Genomic DNA, 21,179 nt, shown 5'->3' with positions numbered 1-21,179 from the left:
CTGGTTTAGTCAGTAGAGCTTGTAACTCTTGATTTCTGGGTTGTGGGTTCGAGCCCCATGTGGGTGTAGAGATTATTTTAAAAAATAACAATAAAACCTAAAAAAAAAAGACTATGGGGTGCCTGGGTGGCTCAGTCACTGACTTGGTTTCGGCTCAGATCATGATTTCACGTTTTTGCGGGTTCAAGCCCCGCATCAGGCTCTGTGCTGGCAGCTCAGAGCCTGCTTGGGATTCTCTCTCTCTCCCTCTCTCTCTACCTCTCTCCCACTTGCACTGTCTCTGTCCCTACCAAAATAAATAAATAAACTAAAAAAAAAAAAAAAAAAAAAAGACAGTCTTGGGTATTCCTGGCCCTCATTTTAGAACCTAGTTTATTAGTTTACACACACACACGAATACACACAGACAAAACCAACTGGGGTTTTATTGGAGTTGTAGTGAAACCACATGTCAATGTCAATTTTGGAAGAAATGGCATCTTTACAATATTGAATCTTCCAATTTTTGAACATAGTTTTTCATCCATTTATGTATTTATTTCTTTCAATATCATGTGTGTGTTGCACATTTTTTAAATTTATTTTTTATTTTTTTACATTTATTTATTTTTGAGAGACAGAGAGAGAGCACAACTGGGGGAGGGGCAGAGAGAGAGGGAGACACAGAATTGGAAGCAGGCTCCAGGCTCTTAGCCATCAGCACAGAGCCCGACGCAGGGCTCGAACTCACGAACCATGAGATCATGACCTGAACTGGTCGGACGCTCAACCGACTGAGCCACCCAGGTGCCTCGCACATTTTTTTTTTTTAAATATTCATTTATTTGGAGAGCAAGCGGAGGGAGGAGGGGCACAGAGAAATGAAAGAGAATCCTTTGCTGACAGCATGGAGCTTGATGCGGGGCTCCATTTCACAAACGGTGAGATCATGACATGAGTGGAAGAGTAGGCCACTCAACTGAATGAGCCACCCTGATGCCCTGTTGCACAATTTTCATTAGCTTTATTCCTGGCATTTTGTTACTTGATGCTTTTGTATATGGCATATCAAATTTAAAAAAAAAATGTTTTTTTAACATTTATTTATTTTTGAGACAGAGAGAGAGAGCATGAACAGGGGAGGGTCATAGGAAGAGGGAGACATAGAATCTGAAACAGGCTCCAGGCTCTGAGCTGTCAGCACAGAGCCCAACGCGGGGCTCGAACTCACGGACTGCGAGATCGTGACCTGAGCCGAAGTCGGACGCCCAACCGACTGAGCCACCCAGGCGCCCGGCATATCAATTTTTTTTAAACTGTTGCTGATATGTAGAAATTACAGCTTATTTACTTATATAGAGATTTAATTTTTAAGTAATCTCTACACCTAACATGGTGCTCAAGCTTACAACCTCAAGACCAAGAGTTGCATGCTCCACCAACTGAGCCAGCCATGTGCTCCAACAATTGATTTTTATGTATTGACCTTGTATTCAATGTCTTTGCTAACTAAACTCACTCTAATAACTTACCTATGGTTCTTTAAAATTTTTTACATACCCAATCCTATTGCCTGTGCTTGTTTTATTTTTTCCTTTCCAATCCTCATACCTTTTTATTTTTCCTGCCTTACAGCACTGGCTAGGCCCTCCCCTCCGATATAATATTGAGACTTGTGGTCATGAATGTAAAATGTTTTCCTCCAGTAATGTTCTGCTCCTCCAGAACATTGTTGGAAGGGAGGATCTATCATCAATACTTAGTTTCTGTCTTTACAGGGGACATTAGAAGCTGCCGCTGGAGCGGGGCTGGGGTGCGGGTGGGGGATGGGACACAGAGGTGAGTGCACATGGGGAGGAGGAGCCACAAAGAGAGGATAACAGTGGAGGCAGGAACATTAGGGAGTGACAGGGCTGGCCACCGCAGTTACACCGCAAGTCAAGTGTATTAAGGAGAGGTCTAGGTCTTGCTCTTTACAGGAGCATCAGCTGAAGCCACTGCTAGCCCTAATGAAGACAGCAGAGCTCGATTTCCCTCTGCCATGGTTCCTTTACCCCTCTGCACAGTGCCCACTTAGCCTCCAAGACCTAGGATGGCTCCTGCTTCCCCTGTAGGTGCAGACTTCCTCTTGGTTATTCGAGGCTCTGCTGAGGCATTTTCTCCAGCAGGAAGCCGTCCCAGATCGCTAAGTTGCCTGAGGCAGCTCCCCAGGGACCCTAGTACTCTTCCCCCTAGCGTGCCTCCTGCTTCCCTCCTTTGCTGGTGTAAAGTTTAGTGCCCTGCACTCGCTAGATTGTGGACCCGGAGGGCTACTGTACAGCCAAATCCTCGTCCCTGGCCCCGCCCCTCCAGGCCCTCCACCGACTGGACCCCGATCCAACCCAGTTCCACCTCAGCAGCTCAGCAGTGCTCCATCCTCACGCCCATAGGAACCGAGACCGTATATCCGGCATGAAGTTCCGACCTTAGGGCGTCCTCAGATTCTGGAGCCCACCTGCCAGCTTTCCACAGCTAGGTAGGGCGCTCAGGAGGTGGGACCCACGGGAACCCCCCCTCCCGGAAGCGAAGAAGTCGAGGGGCCGAAGAATGTGCCGCCTGATTGGTCGATGGTGATGTCATATGTACCGTTGGAGTGGGCTGCAGGCCTGAGCCAGGAGTTTTGCTTTAGTTCCTAACTGGAGCCGCGCCCCTTGGAACGTTCTGGGATCCCGCCCTAAACCCCTCCTTGGTCTGGGGACGCCCGCGCCCTTTATCCATGACGCTGCAGGGCGTTGCCGCTGCTGCCTTTGCGGGCCAGGGGGCAGAGAGCCTCCGGGATTATCTCTCCGGGCTACCTTGGAATCCACAGAGCCCTCCCCTAAGACAATGAGTCCGCCGTCGGGGGGCGGAGCCTCCCATTGTGCCAATAGTTCTCTCCCAACCCGATGTCGTCTTCTGTGACGTCTATTCCGCCTTATCTGCCCATTGGCCATCCGGAACCGACTTGCTCCTGGAATTGCTCAGCTCTGGGAGAACTGTATTGAACCGTGGGAGGAGGATTGAGCTTCCGTTAGTCCCTTCAAGGGGTTAAGGGACGCGGTCGTGGAGGGCGAGGGGCGGGGATCCGAGGAAGCCGTGGCTGCAGTTATACAAGGCAACGCCGGGCTCCACGTGGCATCCCAGAGCTTTCGAGACCCGCGGCCTGGAGGAGGGTGTTTCCTCCAGTGGAGGGGCCCCCAGCGCAGGAGACTGCTGGGTTCCAGCAAGGCAGGGAAGAGTTTGTTCTCTATTCACGCCTGGGCGGGTCATCTCCAGTCCTTGCTCTTCAGAGACACTCCAAACAGATGGTCGCGACATGTTTCACGAGTTAAAACTCAGTGGTCGAACAGTTCAAGCTATCAACCTTAGGTCTGGCGTCCCAGGTCCCCATCCAGTCAACCTCCCCTGCGTCCCCGGGATTCCACATGGTACCCCTGCCAAGAGTCATGAGAACGCTCTCTGCGCAACATTGGCACCAATTTTCATACCAAACTCCAGGACAGGGTCCGGAACTAGTGCTCAGGAAGGGGAACAAAAGACCTGCAAACAGAAGAAAGAATAAGAGATGGAGCTGAGACCGCGCCTAGAAGAAGGAAGGCGGGTGAGGGGGGTGTCCCAAAGCAAGGAGGGTGGATCCAGGGGCGGCGAACCTTCCAACCCTTATTCAGCACCGAGGGCAGCAGTTATGCTTTGCCCTTAATAAAGATGGCGACAACAGCTTCAGCAGTCAGATTTGCCATGCGCAACGGGCTGTACCACAGGATTTGGGGTTTCGGGGCTGAGGTGGAACGAACCATCGCTGAAGCCGGGAGCCATGTTGGAGCGGCGGGAGGCGGCAGCCGCGTCGGGGATGCTGTGGTGGGGGCGGCAAAAGCCGGGGCCGCACGCCAAAGGGGCTCTGGCTGCGGAGTAGATGGTGCCCAGAGGGCGAAGGCGGTGCGGAGCGACAGGCCGAGAGGCGGGGGACCGGGGCGGCGGCAGGGGCCCGGGAGGGGGCCCGAGCGGCGGGGCGGGCCCAAGGCCCGGACCGGGGCGAGGGGCGGTGGAGGCCGTGTGGGGAGGCGGGGGGTGATGGCGAGGCGGCCGCCTTGGTGGGGTCTCAGGGGGCCGACAACCCCACTACTCCTGCTCCTTCTCCTCTCTTTGTTCCCTCTCAGCCGAGAGGAGCTGGGGGTCGACGGGGGCCAAGGCTGGGACCCAGGGGTAGCTGCCGCTACCGGGCCAGGGGCGCGGACCGGCGGCGGAGCCTTAGCTCTTTGTCCCGAGACGCCCGGGGTCCAAGAGGATGAAGAGCCTGGCCTGGGAGTCAGGGAGCCTGTCTTCTTGGGGCTCCGAGGGGGAAGGCAAAGCGCCCAGAGTGGTAGAGGGCTCCCTGAGCAGCCGGACGCGGGGTTGGGAGCGAAATATGGGGTCCAGGCTTTAGACAGACGCGGGCAAGGAACAGGACAGGGACCAGGGGCTCTATTATGCTGGCGCCCAGAGGTCTCCTCTTGCGGGCGGACAGGACCCTTGCGAAAAGATAGTCAGTCTCCAGAGGCTCTGCCCCCAGGGGTCCCGAGCCTGAGGAACAGCTCTCCCTTCCCTTTGGACCATCTGGTTCGGCCCCGTGGTTACAAGCCAGTGTTCTCCCAGAGGAATCCTGGAAGAGGCACCCCCAAAAAAGTGGGAACCACGCGCTGCTGCGGGGAATTGTGGGCACCGAGGCGTAGGGGTCAGAGCGAGAGAACTGCGACATCTCGAGCGGCGAGGACAGCCCCCCAGCCGGACTGTCCCCCCAGGGCTATAGGATGTGGCCCTGGGCTGGATTCAGCACCGCTCATAGAGAGGACAGCTCCCGAGTCTGTTTCAGCACTGCGCGAGTCTCGGACAGCTCCCGAGCCGACGCCCGAGCGCATGCGCTCGCGTGGTCTCTTCCGCCGCCGCTTCCTCCCGCAGCGCCCCGGGCCGCGCCCTCCGGGGATCCGGGCTCAGTCGGGAACCTGGAGAATACCCACAGCGAGCAGGATCCGCCCCCGTCGCGCCGCGAACCGCCACCCGCAGTTTCCGCAGTACAACTATCAGGCGCTAGTGCCCGAGAACGAGGCGGCTGGCACCGCGGTGCTACGCGTAGTGGCGCAGGACCCGGACGCAGGCGAGGCCGGGCGCCTAGTTTACTCGCTGGCTGCGCTTATGAACAGCCGCTCTCTGGAGCTGTTCAGCATTGACCCACTAAGCGGCCTCATTCGCACAGAGGCTGCTCTGGACCGCGAGAGCATGGAGCGGCACTACCTGCGCGTGACGGCACAGGACCACGGCTCGCCGCGCCTCTCGGCCACTACCATGGTGGCCGTTACAGTGACCGATCGCAACGACCACGCGCCAGTGTTTGAGCAGGCGCAATACCGGGAGACTCTTCGCGAGAACGTGGAGGAGGGCTACCCCATTCTTCAGTTGCGTGCCACAGACGGCGACGCGCCCCCCAACGCCAACTTGCGTTACCGCTTCGTGGGGCCGCCAGCTGCGCGCGCCGCTGCTGCCGCCGCCTTCGAGATTGATCCGCGGTCTGGCCTCATAAGCACCAGCGGTCGCGTAGACCGCGAACACATGGAAAGCTACGAGCTGGTGGTGGAGGCCAGCGACCAGGGCCAGGAACCTGGGCCGCGCTCTGCCACTGTGCGTGTGCACATAACTGTGCTGGACGAGAACGACAACGCGCCCCAATTCAGCGAGAAGCGCTACGTGGCGCAAGTGCGCGAGGACGTGCGCCCCCACACGGTGGTACTACGCGTCACAGCCACCGACCGGGACAAGGATGCCAATGGACTGGTGCACTACAACATCATCAGCGGCAACAGTCGTGGCCATTTTGCGATCGACAGCCTCACGGGCGAGATCCAGGTGGTGGCACCTCTGGACTTTGAGGCAGAGCGAGAGTATGCCTTGCGCATCCGGGCGCAGGATGCAGGCCGGCCACCACTGTCCAACAACACAGGCCTGGCCAGCATCCAGGTAGTGGACATCAATGACCATACTCCTATCTTTGTCAGCACACCTTTCCAGGTCTCTGTACTGGAAAACGCACCCCTGGGCCATTCGGTCATCCACATTCAGGCAGTGGATGCGGACCATGGGGAGAATGCCAGATTAGAGTACTCCCTAACTGGTGTGGCACCTGATATGCCCTTTGTGATAAACAGTGCCACTGGCTGGGTCTCTGTGAGTGGTCCTCTGGATCGTGAGTCTGTGGAGCATTATTTCTTTGGTGTGGAGGCGCGAGACCATGGCACACCTCCACTCTCAGCCTCAGCCAGTGTCACGGTGACTGTGCTAGATGTTAATGACAATCGGCCTGAGTTTACGATGAAGGAGTACCACCTACGGCTGAATGAAGATGCAGCTGTGGGCACTACTGTGGTCAGTGTGACCGCTGTAGATCGTGATGCCAACAGTGCCATCAGCTACCAGATCACAGGTGGCAACACCCGGAATCGGTTTGCTATCAGCACCCAGGGGGGTGTAGGTCTGGTGACACTGGCTCTGCCATTGGACTACAAGCAGGAACGCTACTTCAAGCTGGTGCTAACTGCTTCTGACCGTGCGCTTCATGATCACTGCTATGTGCACATCAATATCACAGATGCCAACACTCACCGGCCTGTATTTCAAAGTGCCCACTACTCAGTGAGCGTGAATGAGGATCGGCCAGTGGGTAGCACTGTGGTGGTTATCAGTGCCTCTGATGATGATGTGGGTGAGAATGCTCGCATCACCTATCTCCTGGAGGACAACCTGCCCCAGTTCCGCATTGATGCAGATTCAGGGGCCATTACACTACAGGCTCCACTGGACTATGAGGACCAGGTGACCTACACACTGGCTATTACAGCTCGGGACAATGGCATCCCACAGAAGGCAGACACCACTTATGTGGAGGTGATGGTCAATGATGTCAATGATAACGCTCCACAGTTTGTGGCTTCCCACTACACGGGATTGGTATCTGAGGATGCCCCACCTTTCACCAGTGTCCTGCAGATCTCAGCCACTGACCGAGATGCTCATGCCAATGGCAGGGTCCAGTACACTTTCCAGAATGGGGAAGATGGTGATGGAGATTTTACCATTGAGCCAACCTCTGGCATTGTCCGCACAGTGAGGCGGCTGGATCGGGAGGCAGTACCAGTGTATGAACTTACTGCCTATGCAGTGGACCGAGGTGTACCCCCACTGAGGACTCCGGTCAGCATCCAGGTGACGGTGCAGGATGTAAATGACAATGCCCCTGTCTTCCCAGCTGAGGAGTTTGAGGTGCGAGTGAAGGAGAACAGCATTGTGGGCTCAGTGGTGGCTCAGATCACTGCGGTAGACCCTGATGAAGGCCCCAATGCACATATAATGTACCAGATTGTGGAGGGGAACATCCCTGAGCTGTTCCAAATGGACATCTTCTCTGGAGAGTTGACGGCACTCATTGACCTGGACTATGAGGCCCGCCAGGAATATGTGATTGTGGTGCAGGCCACGTCTGCCCCTCTGGTCAGTCGAGCCACTGTGCATGTCCGCCTGGTTGACCAGAATGACAACAGCCCTGTGCTCAACAACTTCCAGATCCTCTTCAACAACTATGTATCCAACCGCTCAGACACCTTTCCTTCAGGCGTTATTGGGCGCATCCCAGCTTATGACCCTGATGTCTCTGACCACCTCTTCTACTCTTTTGAGCGGGGCAATGAGTTGCAGCTGCTGGTTGTCAACCAGACCAGTGGGGAGCTTCGACTCAGCCGCAAGCTAGACAACAACCGCCCACTGGTGGCCTCCATGTTGGTGACTGTCACAGGTGAGGGGTGGGGGGCAAGCAAGTGACCCAGTGACCCCAACCTTCAGGGCCTCAGGGGCTCCACAGGGCACCTGAAACCAAAGAAGGATTTCCAAGCCTTCCAAGAATCCCTTAAATGCTGGGTTCCTGCACCCCCACAGGATCTGCCATAGGCTTTACAGGTTAGGTTCATAGCCTGCTTAGGGTCTTGGACAGTCTCCACAGAACCTCAAAGATTCTAGGGCATATAGCAAATCCCATAAAGACCGTATGAACTGTCTACTACACTAGGGATAGTGCCCCCATCCCCAAAAGCCTGCCGGTCCTGGCTTAATGCTCTGGAGGCCACAGGAAAAGCCAGCATGGGCCAGTCAGCTCACACCTGTTCAGATGAAGCATTACTTTGGGTCCAGCTTGACCTTTACCCCATATGTACAGGGAAGGTGGGCCAATAGTTTAATGGTCATGAATAGCAGCTTACTCTGGCAGCTTCAGACAGAGAGTGGGCCCATACTGGCCTGACAGCTATCCAAGGGACTGACTGAGGACCTGCCCTTTGGGAAAATGTCCAGAGGCCCACGTGCCTCTTTTCTACCTCTACAGCCCCAGATTTTCACAAACACTCCCTCATAGGAGGGTGCAGGTGGGAGAGGCTCTTGCAATCGTGCCTGCTGCTGCAGAGGTTGGCAGAGAGGCTTCCACTGCTGTTCACTTCCCAATTCTGGAGCATGGACTCCTCACACTGCCAAAGAAGGCACAGACTTCATTTATCCCTAAGTTCACTCAACAACCAAGCCTTATTGGCCATCCAGTGTGTACTAGGGTCTGGGGACAAGGTATATAAGCACCTCATTCTCATTTTGAGAGGTGACCACTGAGATCACAGGACCCAGGTCTGGGATGACGGGCAGCTTTCTGATCCAAGAATTCTGAGGGGGCAGGTGGGTGGTGGTCAGGGTTCAAGACCTTCCTGGAGAGAGAGAGTTTGCTGAGCCAGGATTCTGGGGGATGGGGTTGAGTGGTCACAGGGCCAGGGGCCCTTCTAGTGCCATGGAAAAGCAGTTTGCTGACCAGAGATAGGGGATGGGTAAGTATTAATCTAGAAGTCTGTTTGTTTCTTTGAGGGGATGTTGTGCTGGTTATGCAATGCTGGGGGGTAGGGGTGGGTGGTCAGTGGCCCTGGCTCCTTTTTATGTTCTGAGTGAGGGTGGCTGCTGGCCATAACCTGGGGGAAGGTGAGTTACTATTTAGGGACTCTCTTGTGTGCTGTTAGAGGAATGGCTTACTGACCCAAGGGCTGACTCAGGTTTCTCCTGGCGTTGGAGGGAGGGGAGAGGAAGCAGCAACTTGGTACCCTGATGCTGAGGGAGTTGGTGGTCACAAGCCCCAGACCCCCTTGTGTCTGGCAGGGTCAGCCTGCTGACTCACAGGTGCTGGGAGTCTAGGCATTCACTGGCCCCAGCTCTCTGAGTCCCGGGGAAGGGCAGCCGCTGACCCCAGACTGACCACTGCCTCTACCCCCACCCGCAGATGGGCTGCATAGCGTGACGGCGCAGTGTGTGCTACGCGTGGTCATCATCACGGAGGAGTTGCTGGCCAACAGCTTGACCGTGCGCCTTGAGAACATGTGGCAGGAGCGTTTCCTGTCACCGCTTCTGGGCCACTTTCTGGAAGGCGTGGCCGCGGTGCTTGCCACACCCGCCGAGGACGTCTTCATCTTCAATATCCAGAATGACACGGACGTGGGGGGCACCGTGCTCAATGTGAGCTTCTCGGCGCTGGCGCCGCGCGGGGCCGGGGCAGGCGCTGCGGGTCCCTGGTTCAGCTCCGAGGAACTGCAAGAGCAGTTGTACGTGCGCCGCTCTGCCCTTGCCGCGCGCTCGCTCCTAGACGTGTTGCCCTTCGACGACAACGTGTGCTTACGCGAGCCCTGTGAGAACTACATGAAGTGCGTGTCCGTGCTGCGCTTCGACTCGTCTGCTCCCTTCCTGGCGTCGGCCTCCACGCTCTTCAGACCCATCCAGCCCATCGCAGGCCTGCGCTGCCGCTGCCCGCCCGGCTTCACGGGAGACTTCTGCGAGACGGAGCTCGACCTCTGCTACTCCAACCCGTGCCGGAACGGCGGCGCCTGCGCGCGGCGGGAGGGTGGCTATACCTGCGTGTGCCGCCCGCGCTTCACAGGTGGGCGGGCCGCGGGCCTGGAGGCGCCACGGGCAGAGCGTGAGGGCGGAACTACAGTGAAAGCGAGGATGGGGAATCTGTCTTGAGTCTACCGGGGTCGGGTGCGGCGCCGCGGAGCGCGAAGCCGTAGAACCCGGCCCTGGGAGAACCTAAAGCCCTGAAGAAATAGAGGTCTTAGGCGGGCTGAGACTGCGGCGGGGGCGTGGCCTGGGGCGTGGGGGCGTGACCGGAGCTGCTGGGAACGTGGGGCGGGGCCAGACCGATAGGAGGCGTGTCCGCCCCCAGGGAGCTCGCCCTTTCTGTGGGCTGGGAGGCTTTGGAGGGGCGGGGCCCCCTGGAGCCGCGGGTGACCTCCTCCAACCTTGGTTTGACTCCTAGGAGAAGACTGCGAGCTGGACACGGAGGCCGGACGCTGCGTCCCCGGCGTCTGCCGCAACGGAGGCACGTGTGCCGACGGGCCCGACGGCGGCTTCCGCTGCCAGTGCCCGGCGGGCGGCGCCTTCGAGGGCCCGCGCTGCGAGGTGGCGGCGCGCTCCTTCCCTCCCAGTTCGTTCGTCATGTTCCGCGGTCTGCGGCAGCGCTTCCACCTCACGCTGTCCCTCTCGTAGGTGCCCGCCCGGTATCTCTGCGCGCCTCCACGCCGTCCCCACTCCCTCTGTGACCCTGAGTCAGATTCCCGGCTGCCCCATCCTGACGTCCCACAGGACATCGCCCCTCCCCGGGTGTCCTGCCTGGGTGTCTCGGAGCATCACTGTCCCTGACATCACTGCATTGTCCCTGACGTCACCGCACCCGCTCTCCTCCTTTCCTGCTTCACCCTAGCCTGGCTGGCGCCCCGTGAAACTTCTTGTCGCAGGGATGGTGGGTGTGAGGAGGTGTCCCGCTCGTGACTTGCCCTGTCCACCCCATCCAGGTTCGCAACAGTGCAGCCCAGTGGACTACTCTTCTACAACGGGCGCCTGAACGAGAAGCACGACTTCCTGGCCCTGGAGCTTGTGGCCGGGCAAGTGCGGCTTACATATTCCACGGGTGGGTGCTCCCGTGGATGTATATGTGGGGGAGTGGGTACATGAGTAGGTGAGATGGCTGGGGGGTATAAGCCTCGAGTCCCCTCAGGTTTGCCTCACTGTACACCTAAACATGTACCTCCATGTCAAACAGACATCAGTGAGGATCTTACCCCCTTAGCCATTCCCTGGGAGAAAGTCCATCTCTCCAAGTGGTGTGTGCTTCTCCTATCTTCCAAGGTACTCTGGTCCAGCCAGTATGGTCACCAGTGGATGGGACTGATCTGATGTATCCCTGACCATCCTGGGAGTAACTGTACCTGAGTAGGGATGGGGAGGGAAAGGTAACTAGGCAGCTCCAGACAACCTTCCACATGTATCCCCTGCACAGGTGAGTCCAATACAGTGGTCAGCCCTACAGTTCCAGGGGGCCTGAGTGACGGGCAGTGGCACACAGTGCATCTGAGATACTACAACAAGGTGGGCACCACCCTTGGCATGGCAGTATGAGGGGAGCTGGGATGCAGGTTCTGCCCCTTAGGGGTCAATCCTGGAGGTCCTGTTGAGTGGTGTGCCTGGGTTTCTAGCCCCGGACAGATGCCCTGGGGGGTGCTCAGGGCCCCTCCAAGGATAAAGTGGCTGTGCTGAGCGTGGATGACTGCGACGTGGCTGTGGCTCTGCAGTTTGGTGCTGAGATTGGCAACTACTCATGTGCAGCTGCTGGCATGCAAACAAGCTCCAAGAAGTGAGACCCCAGCCCCTGATTCCCATGCCTTCTGCCTGCCAAAGCCCACTCCAACCCTGACCCCATGCCCGTCTCCAACCTGCCACCCCATCCTTCCCCAAATCACAAATCCTCTCTCCACTATGACACAAATCCTCTCCCCTACCTCACTGTAGCCCCATCTCTTTATTCTACCCCTGCCTCCCTGCTCCCATACACAGTCCCCAAGCACCCAGTCCTCCAGTATCCACTGCCCCCTTCCTAATGCCCCACATCCCCTTAGATTCTTCGCCAACCACCCAAATGCCTCACTGTTTCATCCTAGCCTTCAGCCCCTCCCCTTCACCTTTCCCTAGACCATCTGCCCATCATGAACTCTCCTTTGCACCCCCACAACTAAAGTTAGGCCCCAGCTTCTTCCCTGGCCTTACCCTCCCCCCTAAATCACCTTTACCCTCTGAGTCCTACTCCCACCCCACCCCCACTTCTGTGGCCCTCAGGAGCAACCCTACCTTGGCCTCTGTCCCAACAATGATGAGGACCCCTGATCCTCAGGTCCCTGGACCTGACGGGCCCTCTGCTCCTGGGGGGTGTCCCCAACCTCCCCGAGAACTTCCCCGTGTCGCACAAGGAATTCATTGGATGCATGCGGGATCTGTACATTGATGGCCGCCGAATGGACATGGCAGCCTTCGTTGCAAACAATGGCACCATGGCAGGTAGGCCATGTCCCCACATTAGGGAGGGGGAAGAGGGCTATGTGGAGTGATTCCAAATCTGACTTCATCCTTGTTTCCTTTGCTGGCAAGCATTGTGCCATAGCTTAACCCTTAGGGCCTGTCTCCTTCCAACTCCATCTTGAGAGAATCTGGGGCTAAAATCATGGCCACTTTTGGCCCCTCTGGACCCCTGTGTCCTGATAATACTTGTGCCCCCTGCCCCCCACGTTCTCACATCTGCCATGTGCCTTCCTCTCCCAGGCTGCCAGGCCAAGCTGCACTTTTGCGACTCGGGTCCCTGTAAGAACAGCGGCTTCTGCTCAGAACGCTGGGGTGGCTTCAGCTGCGACTGCCCTGTGGGCTTCGGTGGCAAAGACTGTAGGCTCAGTGAGTGGGCATCATGGGGCAAGAGGGGCCTGCAGGGTAAGGTCTTTTCCTCAGGTGGGACCTGTGATCCTCTTCCTTTTATCCCCCCAGCCATGGCCCATCCCCATCATTTCCGTGGCAATGGGACGCTGAGCTGGGACTTTGGAAATGACATGACTGTGTCTGTGCCGTGGTACCTGGGGCTGGCATTTCGGACACGGGCGACTCAGGGGGTCCTGATGCAAGTGCAGGCTGGGCCACACAGCACACTCCTCTGTCAGGTGTGTCTGTCCTCCTGGCCCCTCCCTAGACCCTCAACTCTCAACCTCTAATGCCACCAGCAACATTCCTGGTCTGTTACAACCTAGTCCTGCCAGGTGTACTGACCATACTTGACCCTACTCTGGACCCTGGCCCTTGATCCTCTTCCCCACCATAATATCCTCTGCAGGTGCAGGGCCCCAGCATATCTTTTTTGTGCTAGCTGCACCAATCCATAATCCCTGATCTTGACCTCTGAGTCCCCTAACTTCACTCTCAGGGACATGGTGTCCCTATGGCACAATGCCCTGTGTGCCAGATATAGCCTTAGCCCTGCAGTTCTGATGTCTGAACCCCCTGATCTCACCTCTTGACTCTCCAAGCCCCAGCCCAACTTGGGGCCCTGACCCAGGGCTGTGCTTCTCTATCTGCAGCTGGATCGGGGGTTGCTGTCGGTGACAGTGACCAGGGGCTTGGGCCGTGCTGCCCACCTCCTTCTGGACCAGGTGACTGTCAGTGATGGCCGGTGGCACGATCTGCGGTTGGAATTGCAGGAGGAGCCAGGTGGCCGGCGGGGCCACCATGTCCTCATGGTCTCACTGGACTATAGCCTCTTCCAGGTCTGATCTCTGACTCTTGGGTAGTCCGTTAGTCTCCCAACCAGACCCACCTCATTTGACCCCTCTCTAGTCCAGATCCCCTCAACTGTCTCCACTGTACATCACTCTCCCTGCAGTCCCTTCCTCATGCCCTTGCTTTGAGCCCACCCTGCCAGCCAGGCCTGCTCAGGTTAGAGAGGCTATCCAGATTTCTGGCCTGGTCTTGGGGTACCTCTGCAGCCAGTACATTCCCTAACTCTTGGGAACCCCTTCTGGCCTCTGCTCTGATCTCCCTGTCTCAAAGCTCTGAAATTTCAGGGTCTATTCTGGGTCCAGGAAAGAGAGGCCTGTCTGAACCCAGCTCTTTACTGAAACCTTGCTATTATCCATCCCTCACACTCCAGCAGGTCCTCCGCACTCAGGGGCAGCGCATGCCCAGACCATTCTCCTGGTCCAGAGGGACAGAGGATGGTCATGCAGGGCTAGGACAAGGCCAAGACTGACTCTAGGGTAGGGCAGGGATCCATCAGGTGCCCCCACACCCCCAGTGCTGACTGTACCCCTCCCCCAGGACACCATGGCAGTGGGGAGTGAACTGCAGGGCCTGAAGGTAAAGCGACTCCATGTGGGAGGCCTGCCCCCCAGCAGTGAAGAGGAGGTTCCTCAGGGTCTGGTTGGCTGTATCCAGGTGGGGGTCAGCACGGGAACATGATTTGGGCCATTAGGGTGCGTGGTCAGTGGTCAGGAGCACCTTGGGACTTGAAAAGCTGCATTCACATAGGGGTTGGCATGGGGAGGGGATGTGACCCAGAGCCATCAGAGATGGGCCTTTCTGTGCTGTTGGCGGTGAGGGTCTAGCTTACATTATCAAGGGTCATTAGAGGTCTGTGTCAGGGACAGCACGATTAGGGGTCCCATGGGGGGCTGAGTTGGGGATATTGGGGTCAGGGTCTGGGCTTTTTGGGGGGTTTGAGGGAGACTGCATGTCAGGTGGCTGGCTCTGTAGGGGCTGAGATGCTTTGACATGGGGCTCACACCTTGCTGGCTGTGTCCATAGGGGGTATGGCTCGGCCCCACGCCCTCGGGATCCCCAGCCCTGCTTCCTCCTAGCCACCGAGTGAACGTGGAACCTGGTTGTATAGTGACCAACGCCTGTGCATCTGGACCCTGCCCACCCCACGCTGACTGCCGAGACCTCTGGCAGACCTTTTCTTGTACCTGCTGGCCAGGTGTGAATTGGGGGTAGGGCAGGGTGGATTTGGGTAGGAACTGGGGGCTCATGGTAAAGACTGGGATCACTGGAAGGACAGGTACCTGCTTACTCCCATGCTCTGTGGCCAGTGTCCTGAGCTCGCTGACCCAACCTGCAGGTTACTATGGCCCAGGGTGTGTGGACGCCTGCCTCTTGAATCCCTGTCAGAACCAGGGGTCATGCCGCCACCTTCCAGGAGCTCCCCATGGCTATACCTGTGATTGTGCAGGTGGCTATTTCGGGCACCACTGTGAGCACAGGTGAGGGGCTGGAGACTGAGATGATGGAAAGACCTGGGGTGGGGGGAGGGAGTTATCACTGAGATATCTTGGAGGCATCTCACATCTCACCTGGCTGTCTACCTCCAGGATGGACCAGCAGTGCCCACGGGGCTGGTGGGGGAGCCCAACCTGTGGCCCTTGCAACTGTGACGTTCACAAGGGCTTTGACCCCAACTGTAACAAGACAAATGGGCAGTGTCACTGCAAGGTATGCCTGGCCCCTGACCCCTGACCTTTTAACTTTTCTCTAGCCATGATTTGTGATTCTTATCGAGCTTGCTGATCTCTGCCACCTGATTTAGGCCCTAGCCTCTTACCCCTGTCCTGTCATCTAACTGCCACCTCTAGTCCTTGATGTCTGATTCCTCCCTTACATTTCATTTGAAGCCCAATCTTCCTTCTGGCCTGTGAGTACTGTTCTCTTGACCCTTTGCCCTTGATTCCACTCATTCCTCAAGCCCTGACCTGAGACCCCTACCTTAAGCCCCGATCTCTGACCTCAGTCCCCTGATCCATTCTCGAATAGGAGTTCCACTACCGACCACGGGGCAGCGACTCATGCCTCCCATGTGACTGCTACCCTGTGGGCTCCACCTCGCGTTCATGTGCACCCCACAGTGGGCAGTGCCCCTGTCGCCCAGGAGCCCTTGGCCGCCAGTGCAACAGCTGTGACAGTCCTTTTGCGGAGGTGACAGCCAGTGGCTGCCGAGGTGAGCAGGCTCCACGCAGCTCCACATATAGAGGGCTGGCTCTGGCATGCTGCCACCAAGCTTTCTGGTGTGTTTGACTCCTTGGGTAGGGCTCTGGGAAGTGTTTCCTGAAGGAGACCACTGATACCTAGACACCGCCCACATTTGTCCCAGATACTTTGATGACTTGTTACAGAACCTGACAGGCCAGCTCCTGTAAGGCCAGAGAGGGAGTGCTGGGTAGTGGGTCTGATGTGGGTGGTAAAGGAGTAGTGGGTGTGGCTATCATTTTCCCCAGTCCCTGGCTGCCTGGTTCAGTGCTTCCTCTCTCTTTAGTGCTCTATGATGCCTGCCCCAAGTCCCTGAGATCTGGCGTGTGGTGGCCCCAGACCAAGTTTGGCATGATGGCTTCAGTGCCCTGTCCTCGAGGGGCCCTGGGTGAGTACCTGGGGAGCAGGGGCATCATTGAGGGTGGGAGTAGGTCTGTCCTCCGACTGCTGGAGCCACTTCTTTTCCTGAGTTGGGTGGCATTGCTCCTGCAAAGAAGTGGGAGTGGGGTAGGGGTCCATGTGGGCTCCTCAATACCTCCTAGGGGGTCTGGGTCCCTCCCCACCCCCTCATTGAGCCTCCATCTGTTTCTCTTGGCTTCTGGGCAGGATTGCGGGGTGCAGGTAAGGGGTACGTGTTTGCTCAGGTGTGCTGCGCCCCCCCACCCCACTGCCAGAGCTTTTGCAGACCCCTCCCGCTGCCTGAAATCCCTGCGGACCCATCCCCGCTGCCTGAGGTCTCTAAAAGCTACTCTCAGCTGCTTGAAGTCCCTGGAGGCCCCTTCCCACTGTCTGAGGATGCTGGAGGCCCTTTTCTGATGCTTGAGGTCCTCAGAGGCCCCTCCCCACTGCCTGAGGACCCTGCAGACCCCTCCCCACTTCCTAAGATCCTTGCAGACCCCCTCCTCAGTTCCTGAGGTCTCTTCAGGCCTTTTCCTATGTCGAAAGTCACAAAAAATGCCCTCCTCTCTGTTTGAGGACCCTATAGACTCCTCCCTGCTGCCTGAGGGCCCCTCCCCACTGCCTGAGGTCCTTGCAGAACCCTCCCTGCTGCTTGAGGTCTCCACAGTGGCTGGACAGAGATCATCTCTGTATGCATGCTCATGTGTGTGTCTTTCTGTGCCTGTGCACGTGTCTGTGTGTCTGTCTTGGGGGGGTTCTGTGTTCAAGTTAGGGTCCCTCTTGCTGGTGGCTACGAGCTCTCTTAAGACCCAGGTCAATTCTCATTCAACCCCCATCCCCATCTCACAGACAAGGGCGAGAGGGCAGCAGAGTCCACCACTGGGACAGTTGAAGCTGGTGTGAGAACTTTCACCCCACCCTCACTTTGGTCACACAGTACTCCTGGAAACCTTGGTCTGTGTGTGCATACATGGAGAGAGCATGTGTGTCTGTGTGTTTGTCCTGATCCACACGTCCGTGTATGTGCAGACGTGGGCACTGGTCTATGTGTTTGCTTGCCCTGGGCCACATGTCTGTGAATCTGCTCTGGCCCGTGTGTGTGTGTGTGTGTGTGTGTGTGTGTGTGTGTGTGTTTATGTGTGTAAGAGAGAGAGAGAGACAGAGAGAGAGCGTGCGCACCTTTCTGCTCTGCTTTATGTAATCAGTGGTTCTGAATGGCCCACAGGCCCCCTGAGACTGATAGGCAGCTGGGACCTGCTTGGGCTGGGAGCTTGTCCAGCCACAGATGCCTACTATTCTGGTCTCTGCTTCAGAGCTCCCCCTGGGTTGGGGGAGGGTGCTGTGCTCATCAGATCAGTGAAGGTGTTCCGGCCCCAGTCCTGACCATGGTTCACCTGTCCCTAGGTGCTGCTGTGAGGCTGTGTGATGAGGACCAGGGTTGGCTGGAGCCTGACCTCTTCAACTGTACCTCCCCTGCCTTTCGAGAACTCAACCTGCTGGTGAGACTGCCCAGACCTGACCCTGCACTCAAGACCTGCGCTGGCCCTGGCCCTGGCCTCAGCTTCCCCAGGCCTGGGCTGGGGCCCAGACATCATACCCCAGCCTTTGACCTCCTGGGCTTTTCCTGGTTGCCCTTTAATCTGGCCAAACCCTTCTTCCTGTGAAGCTTTTGAGAAAGGCCTAAGGGACCACAGAGCGACCATCCCCATCTTTGTCCTGGCAGCTGGACGGCCTAGAGCTGAATAAGACAGCACTGGATACTGTGGAGGCCAAGAAGCTGGCCCAAAGGCTGCGGGAGGTGACCGGCCACACCGACCACTACTTTAGTCAAGATGTCCGAGTCACTGCCCGACTGCTGGCCCACCTGCTGGCCTTTGAGAGTCACCAGCAGGGCTTTGGGCTGACAGCCACACAGGATGCCCACTTCAATGAGGTGGGGCTATTTCCTGTGCTCCCCATCTCCTGGACCCCTGCTCAGGCCCCTCCTGACCCTGAGGAAGTAAAGGCCCTGGGCTCTCCCTCTTCCCTTGTCCTCTCCCAACCCACGCCCTTGCCGGCTGGGGTGTGTCTGAGCACCCAGCCATAACCCTCAGACCTGCCTTGTCTCCCCTCACATGTCCTCACCTGGCTGAGCCCACTTTCATCTCCCTGATTCTAGAATCTGCTGTGGGCCGGCTCTGCACTGCTTGCCCCAGAGACCGGGGACCTGTGGGCAGCGCTGGGGCAGCGGGCCCCTGGGGGCTCCCCAGGCAGCGCAGGGCTGGTGCAGCATCTGGAGGAGTATGCAGCCACGCTTGCAAGGAATATGGAGCTCACATATCTGAATCCCGTGGGGCTGGTGACGCCCAACATCAGTATGTGGCGAGTGGCATGGGGGGGAGGCAGGAAGGGGGCTGTGAAAGGGCAAGGACCTGGAAATCTGAGGGGCTGGGGGCTATTGATGTCAACATTAGTAGCGGGAGGCTGTGCCACCTCCCTCAGTGCTTTGCAGGGACGGGCTCTGTGCTGGTAGCAATGAAGTGAGGGATTGTGGGACTTGGGTATAAGATGCAGATAGGAGGGTGTGGGGCCTTCTGCATGGGGAGGAGATCCTTGTTGGGTCTCATCCCTCTTCCTCCTGGGCAGTGCTCAGCATCGACCGCATGGAGCACCCCAGTCCCACCCGGGGAACCCGTCGCTACCCTCGTTACCACAGCAACCTTTTCCGGGGCCAGGATGCCTGGGATCCTCACACACACGTGCTGCTGCCTCCCCAGTCCCCACGGCCATCCCCACCTGAAGGTGAGATCCCTTGGGTGACCCCTGGCCCGGGTCCTGTTTTCCTATCCCACCTCTTTCACCAGATAGCATATTGCCCTCCTGCCAGTTCTCCCCTTGTCAGACCCACGCCATGTCAGACCCCTGTGTGAGACCCTCCCATGTCAGCCCCCCACACTGCTCTCGCCTCGCCGGACTCTCTCCCTCACCACAGATGATCTCTCCCACACCTTGATATTCAGGATCCAGCCCTGGAGAGCCCAGATCCCCTTCATGGGTTCCTGCTTTCTCCATCTCCCAGACCTGGACCTTCAGGGAAGAGATTCCCATGCTTGATGCTGCGATGGGTTGGTTCAGAGCTGGGTTTGTGGGTGCTTGGGGTCAGAGGTCACTGACAGTGTTCCTCCCCCTCCCCTGGCAGTTCTGTCCACAAGCAGCAGCAGCACGGAAAACTACACCTCCTCAAGTGTGGGCCCCCCTCTGGCCCCCCCGGAGCCCGAGCCTGAGCCTGGGATCTCCATTGTCATCCTCCTTGTTTACCGCACCTTGGGGGGGCTGCTCCCTGCCCAGTTCCAGGCCGAGCGCCGGGGCGCCAGGTACCACGGGGGGCATTACTTCCAGGCCTCTCACCCCTGAGTTGCCTGTAAGCTTCTACTCAGTCTAGCACCCATTTTTTCATGGGCAAATGAGCAGGTTCACAGTCATCCTGAGACAGCTCCCATGTGCAGCTCCAGGGAGCCTTGTCCGTGCTGGCTTCTAGGTGAATCATGTTCTGTGGGGTTGTGCAGGGTTGCAGACAGGCACAGAGCCACAGGTAGGGACAGTCTCATAAAGGAGAGGTACATGTGCCGGGTACAGACAGGCAGACTGGCTAACAGAGGCAGGCAAAGACAGGCTGACCAATCGATGGAGGTCGCATCGGGGTGGCAGGGACGGCAGTTTGAGGTAGACAGTCTGAAGCTGCTCAGGCCATAGACCCCAGTGTCCCTCGGCTGCGGAGAACCTGCCATTTCTGCAGAACCATGACAGCCTAGCTATGCCATTGGACTCAGGGTCTTGAATCAGCCCAGTGGGAGGCTGAGGGGGTTCCCCAAAATAGCATCCACTCTGGGGCATCCCGACTCTCAGTCAGCCATGCCGGTGGCATGAAGACCCAAGATGTAGGCAGTCAGAGCTTGGGGAGGTCAGCAGGGTCTGAGCCCAGGTGGGGTGTCTCCTCAGGCTCCCCCAGAACCCTGTTATGAACTCCCCGGTGGTCAGCGTGGCTGTGTTCCATGGACGCAACTTCCTAAGGGGTGTCCTAGAGTCCCCGATCAGCTTGGAGTTCCGCCTGCTACAGACAGCGAATCGGAGCAAGGCGATCTGCGTGCAGTGGGACCCGCCTGGCCCGTGAGAACCTCCGCTCCGGAAACCCTTGGTCCCCTGTTGGCCCCTGGGGAGCCCAGCCTGCCCCTGGGGCCCCTACCAATGTCCCTAGGCACCCAGGCCAATGAGGAATGTGGCTCCTCAGCTTCAGGCCCCCTGCCCCTCCCCACTGTCTGTCACAACCCCTCGCCAGGCCACGGGGCACTTTCCCGAGGGGATGATAGGTCTAACTGCCCTGTGGCTGCAGGGCGGACCAGCATGGCATGTGGACGGCACGGGACTGTGAGCTGGTACACAGGAATGGGTCTCATGCTCGATGTCGCTGCAGCCGGACAGGCACCTTTGGAGTTCTCATGGATGCTTCGCCCCGTGAGGTGGGACTGTGTTCAGAGTCCTGAGGACGTGGGCAGGCCAAAGGGCAGGGGTGACCAACACCCCCAGTGACCATCCTTGTCTCCACAGCGGCTGGAGGGTGACCTGGAGCTGCTGGCGGTGTTCACACATGTGGTCATGGCAGTGTCTGTGGCCGCGCTGCTTCTGACCGCAGCGGTCCTGCTGAGCCTGCGCAGCCTCAAGTCCAACATGCGTGCGATCCATGCCAACGTGGCGGCTGCCTTGGGCGTGGCAGAGCTCCTCTTCCTGCTGGGGATCCACAGGACCCACAACCAGGTGCAGGGTCGGGGCCAGGGGACCTGTGTCTCGATGGCCTTACCTGGCTCAGGAAGTCCTGGAGCCAA

General features: G+C 57.8%; 1 protein-coding gene across 5 annotated transcripts in view; it reads left to right on the top strand.

Moving 5' to 3' along the window:
• Positions 1–2,329: 2,329 nt before the first annotated feature.
• CELSR3 (cadherin EGF LAG seven-pass G-type receptor 3) overlaps positions 2,330–21,179 on the top strand; it is a 28,364-nt gene continuing 9,514 nt past the window's right edge. For 3 of the 5 annotated variants that reach the window (XM_060630995.3, XM_078443098.2, XM_060630994.3), the window contains exons 1-25: positions 2,330–7,813; positions 9,323–9,973; positions 10,352–10,577; positions 10,887–11,002; positions 11,372–11,460; positions 11,568–11,725; positions 12,260–12,423; positions 12,685–12,810; positions 12,901–13,070; positions 13,485–13,670; positions 14,221–14,337; positions 14,707–14,878; positions 15,020–15,161; positions 15,270–15,390; positions 15,709–15,892; positions 16,208–16,309; positions 16,528–16,542; positions 17,725–17,819; positions 18,044–18,253; positions 18,479–18,674; positions 18,946–19,101; positions 19,499–19,673; positions 20,299–20,466; positions 20,690–20,816; positions 20,905–21,111. In XM_060630995.3, the coding sequence (XP_060486978.3) occupies positions 3,703–7,813; positions 9,323–9,973; positions 10,352–10,577; positions 10,887–11,002; positions 11,372–11,460; positions 11,568–11,725; positions 12,260–12,423; positions 12,685–12,810; positions 12,901–13,070; positions 13,485–13,670; positions 14,221–14,337; positions 14,707–14,878; positions 15,020–15,161; positions 15,270–15,390; positions 15,709–15,892; positions 16,208–16,309; positions 16,528–16,542; positions 17,725–17,819; positions 18,044–18,253; positions 18,479–18,674; positions 18,946–19,101; positions 19,499–19,673; positions 20,299–20,466; positions 20,690–20,816; positions 20,905–21,111 (8,184 nt within the window). In that variant the 5' untranslated portion in view covers positions 2,330–3,702. The remainder of the gene's footprint in view (positions 7,814–9,322; positions 9,974–10,351; positions 10,578–10,886; positions 11,003–11,371; positions 11,461–11,567; positions 11,726–12,259; positions 12,424–12,684; positions 12,811–12,900; positions 13,071–13,484; positions 13,671–14,220; positions 14,338–14,706; positions 14,879–15,019; positions 15,162–15,269; positions 15,391–15,708; positions 15,893–16,207; positions 16,310–16,527; positions 16,543–17,724; positions 17,820–18,043; positions 18,254–18,478; positions 18,675–18,945; positions 19,102–19,498; positions 19,674–20,298; positions 20,467–20,689; positions 20,817–20,904; positions 21,112–21,179) is intronic. The other 2 variants (XM_060630997.3, XM_060630996.3) reach the window with 1 other exon arrangement.

The sequence above is a fragment of the Panthera onca genome, chromosome A2 (assembly GCF_046562875.1).
Source record: "Panthera onca isolate mPanOnc1 chromosome A2, mPanOnc1 haplotype 2, whole genome shotgun sequence".
NCBI lineage: Eukaryota > Metazoa > Chordata > Mammalia > Carnivora > Felidae > Panthera > Panthera onca.
Note: the sequence above shows the minus strand (reverse complement) of the source record. Positions and strands in the feature narration are given on the sequence as shown.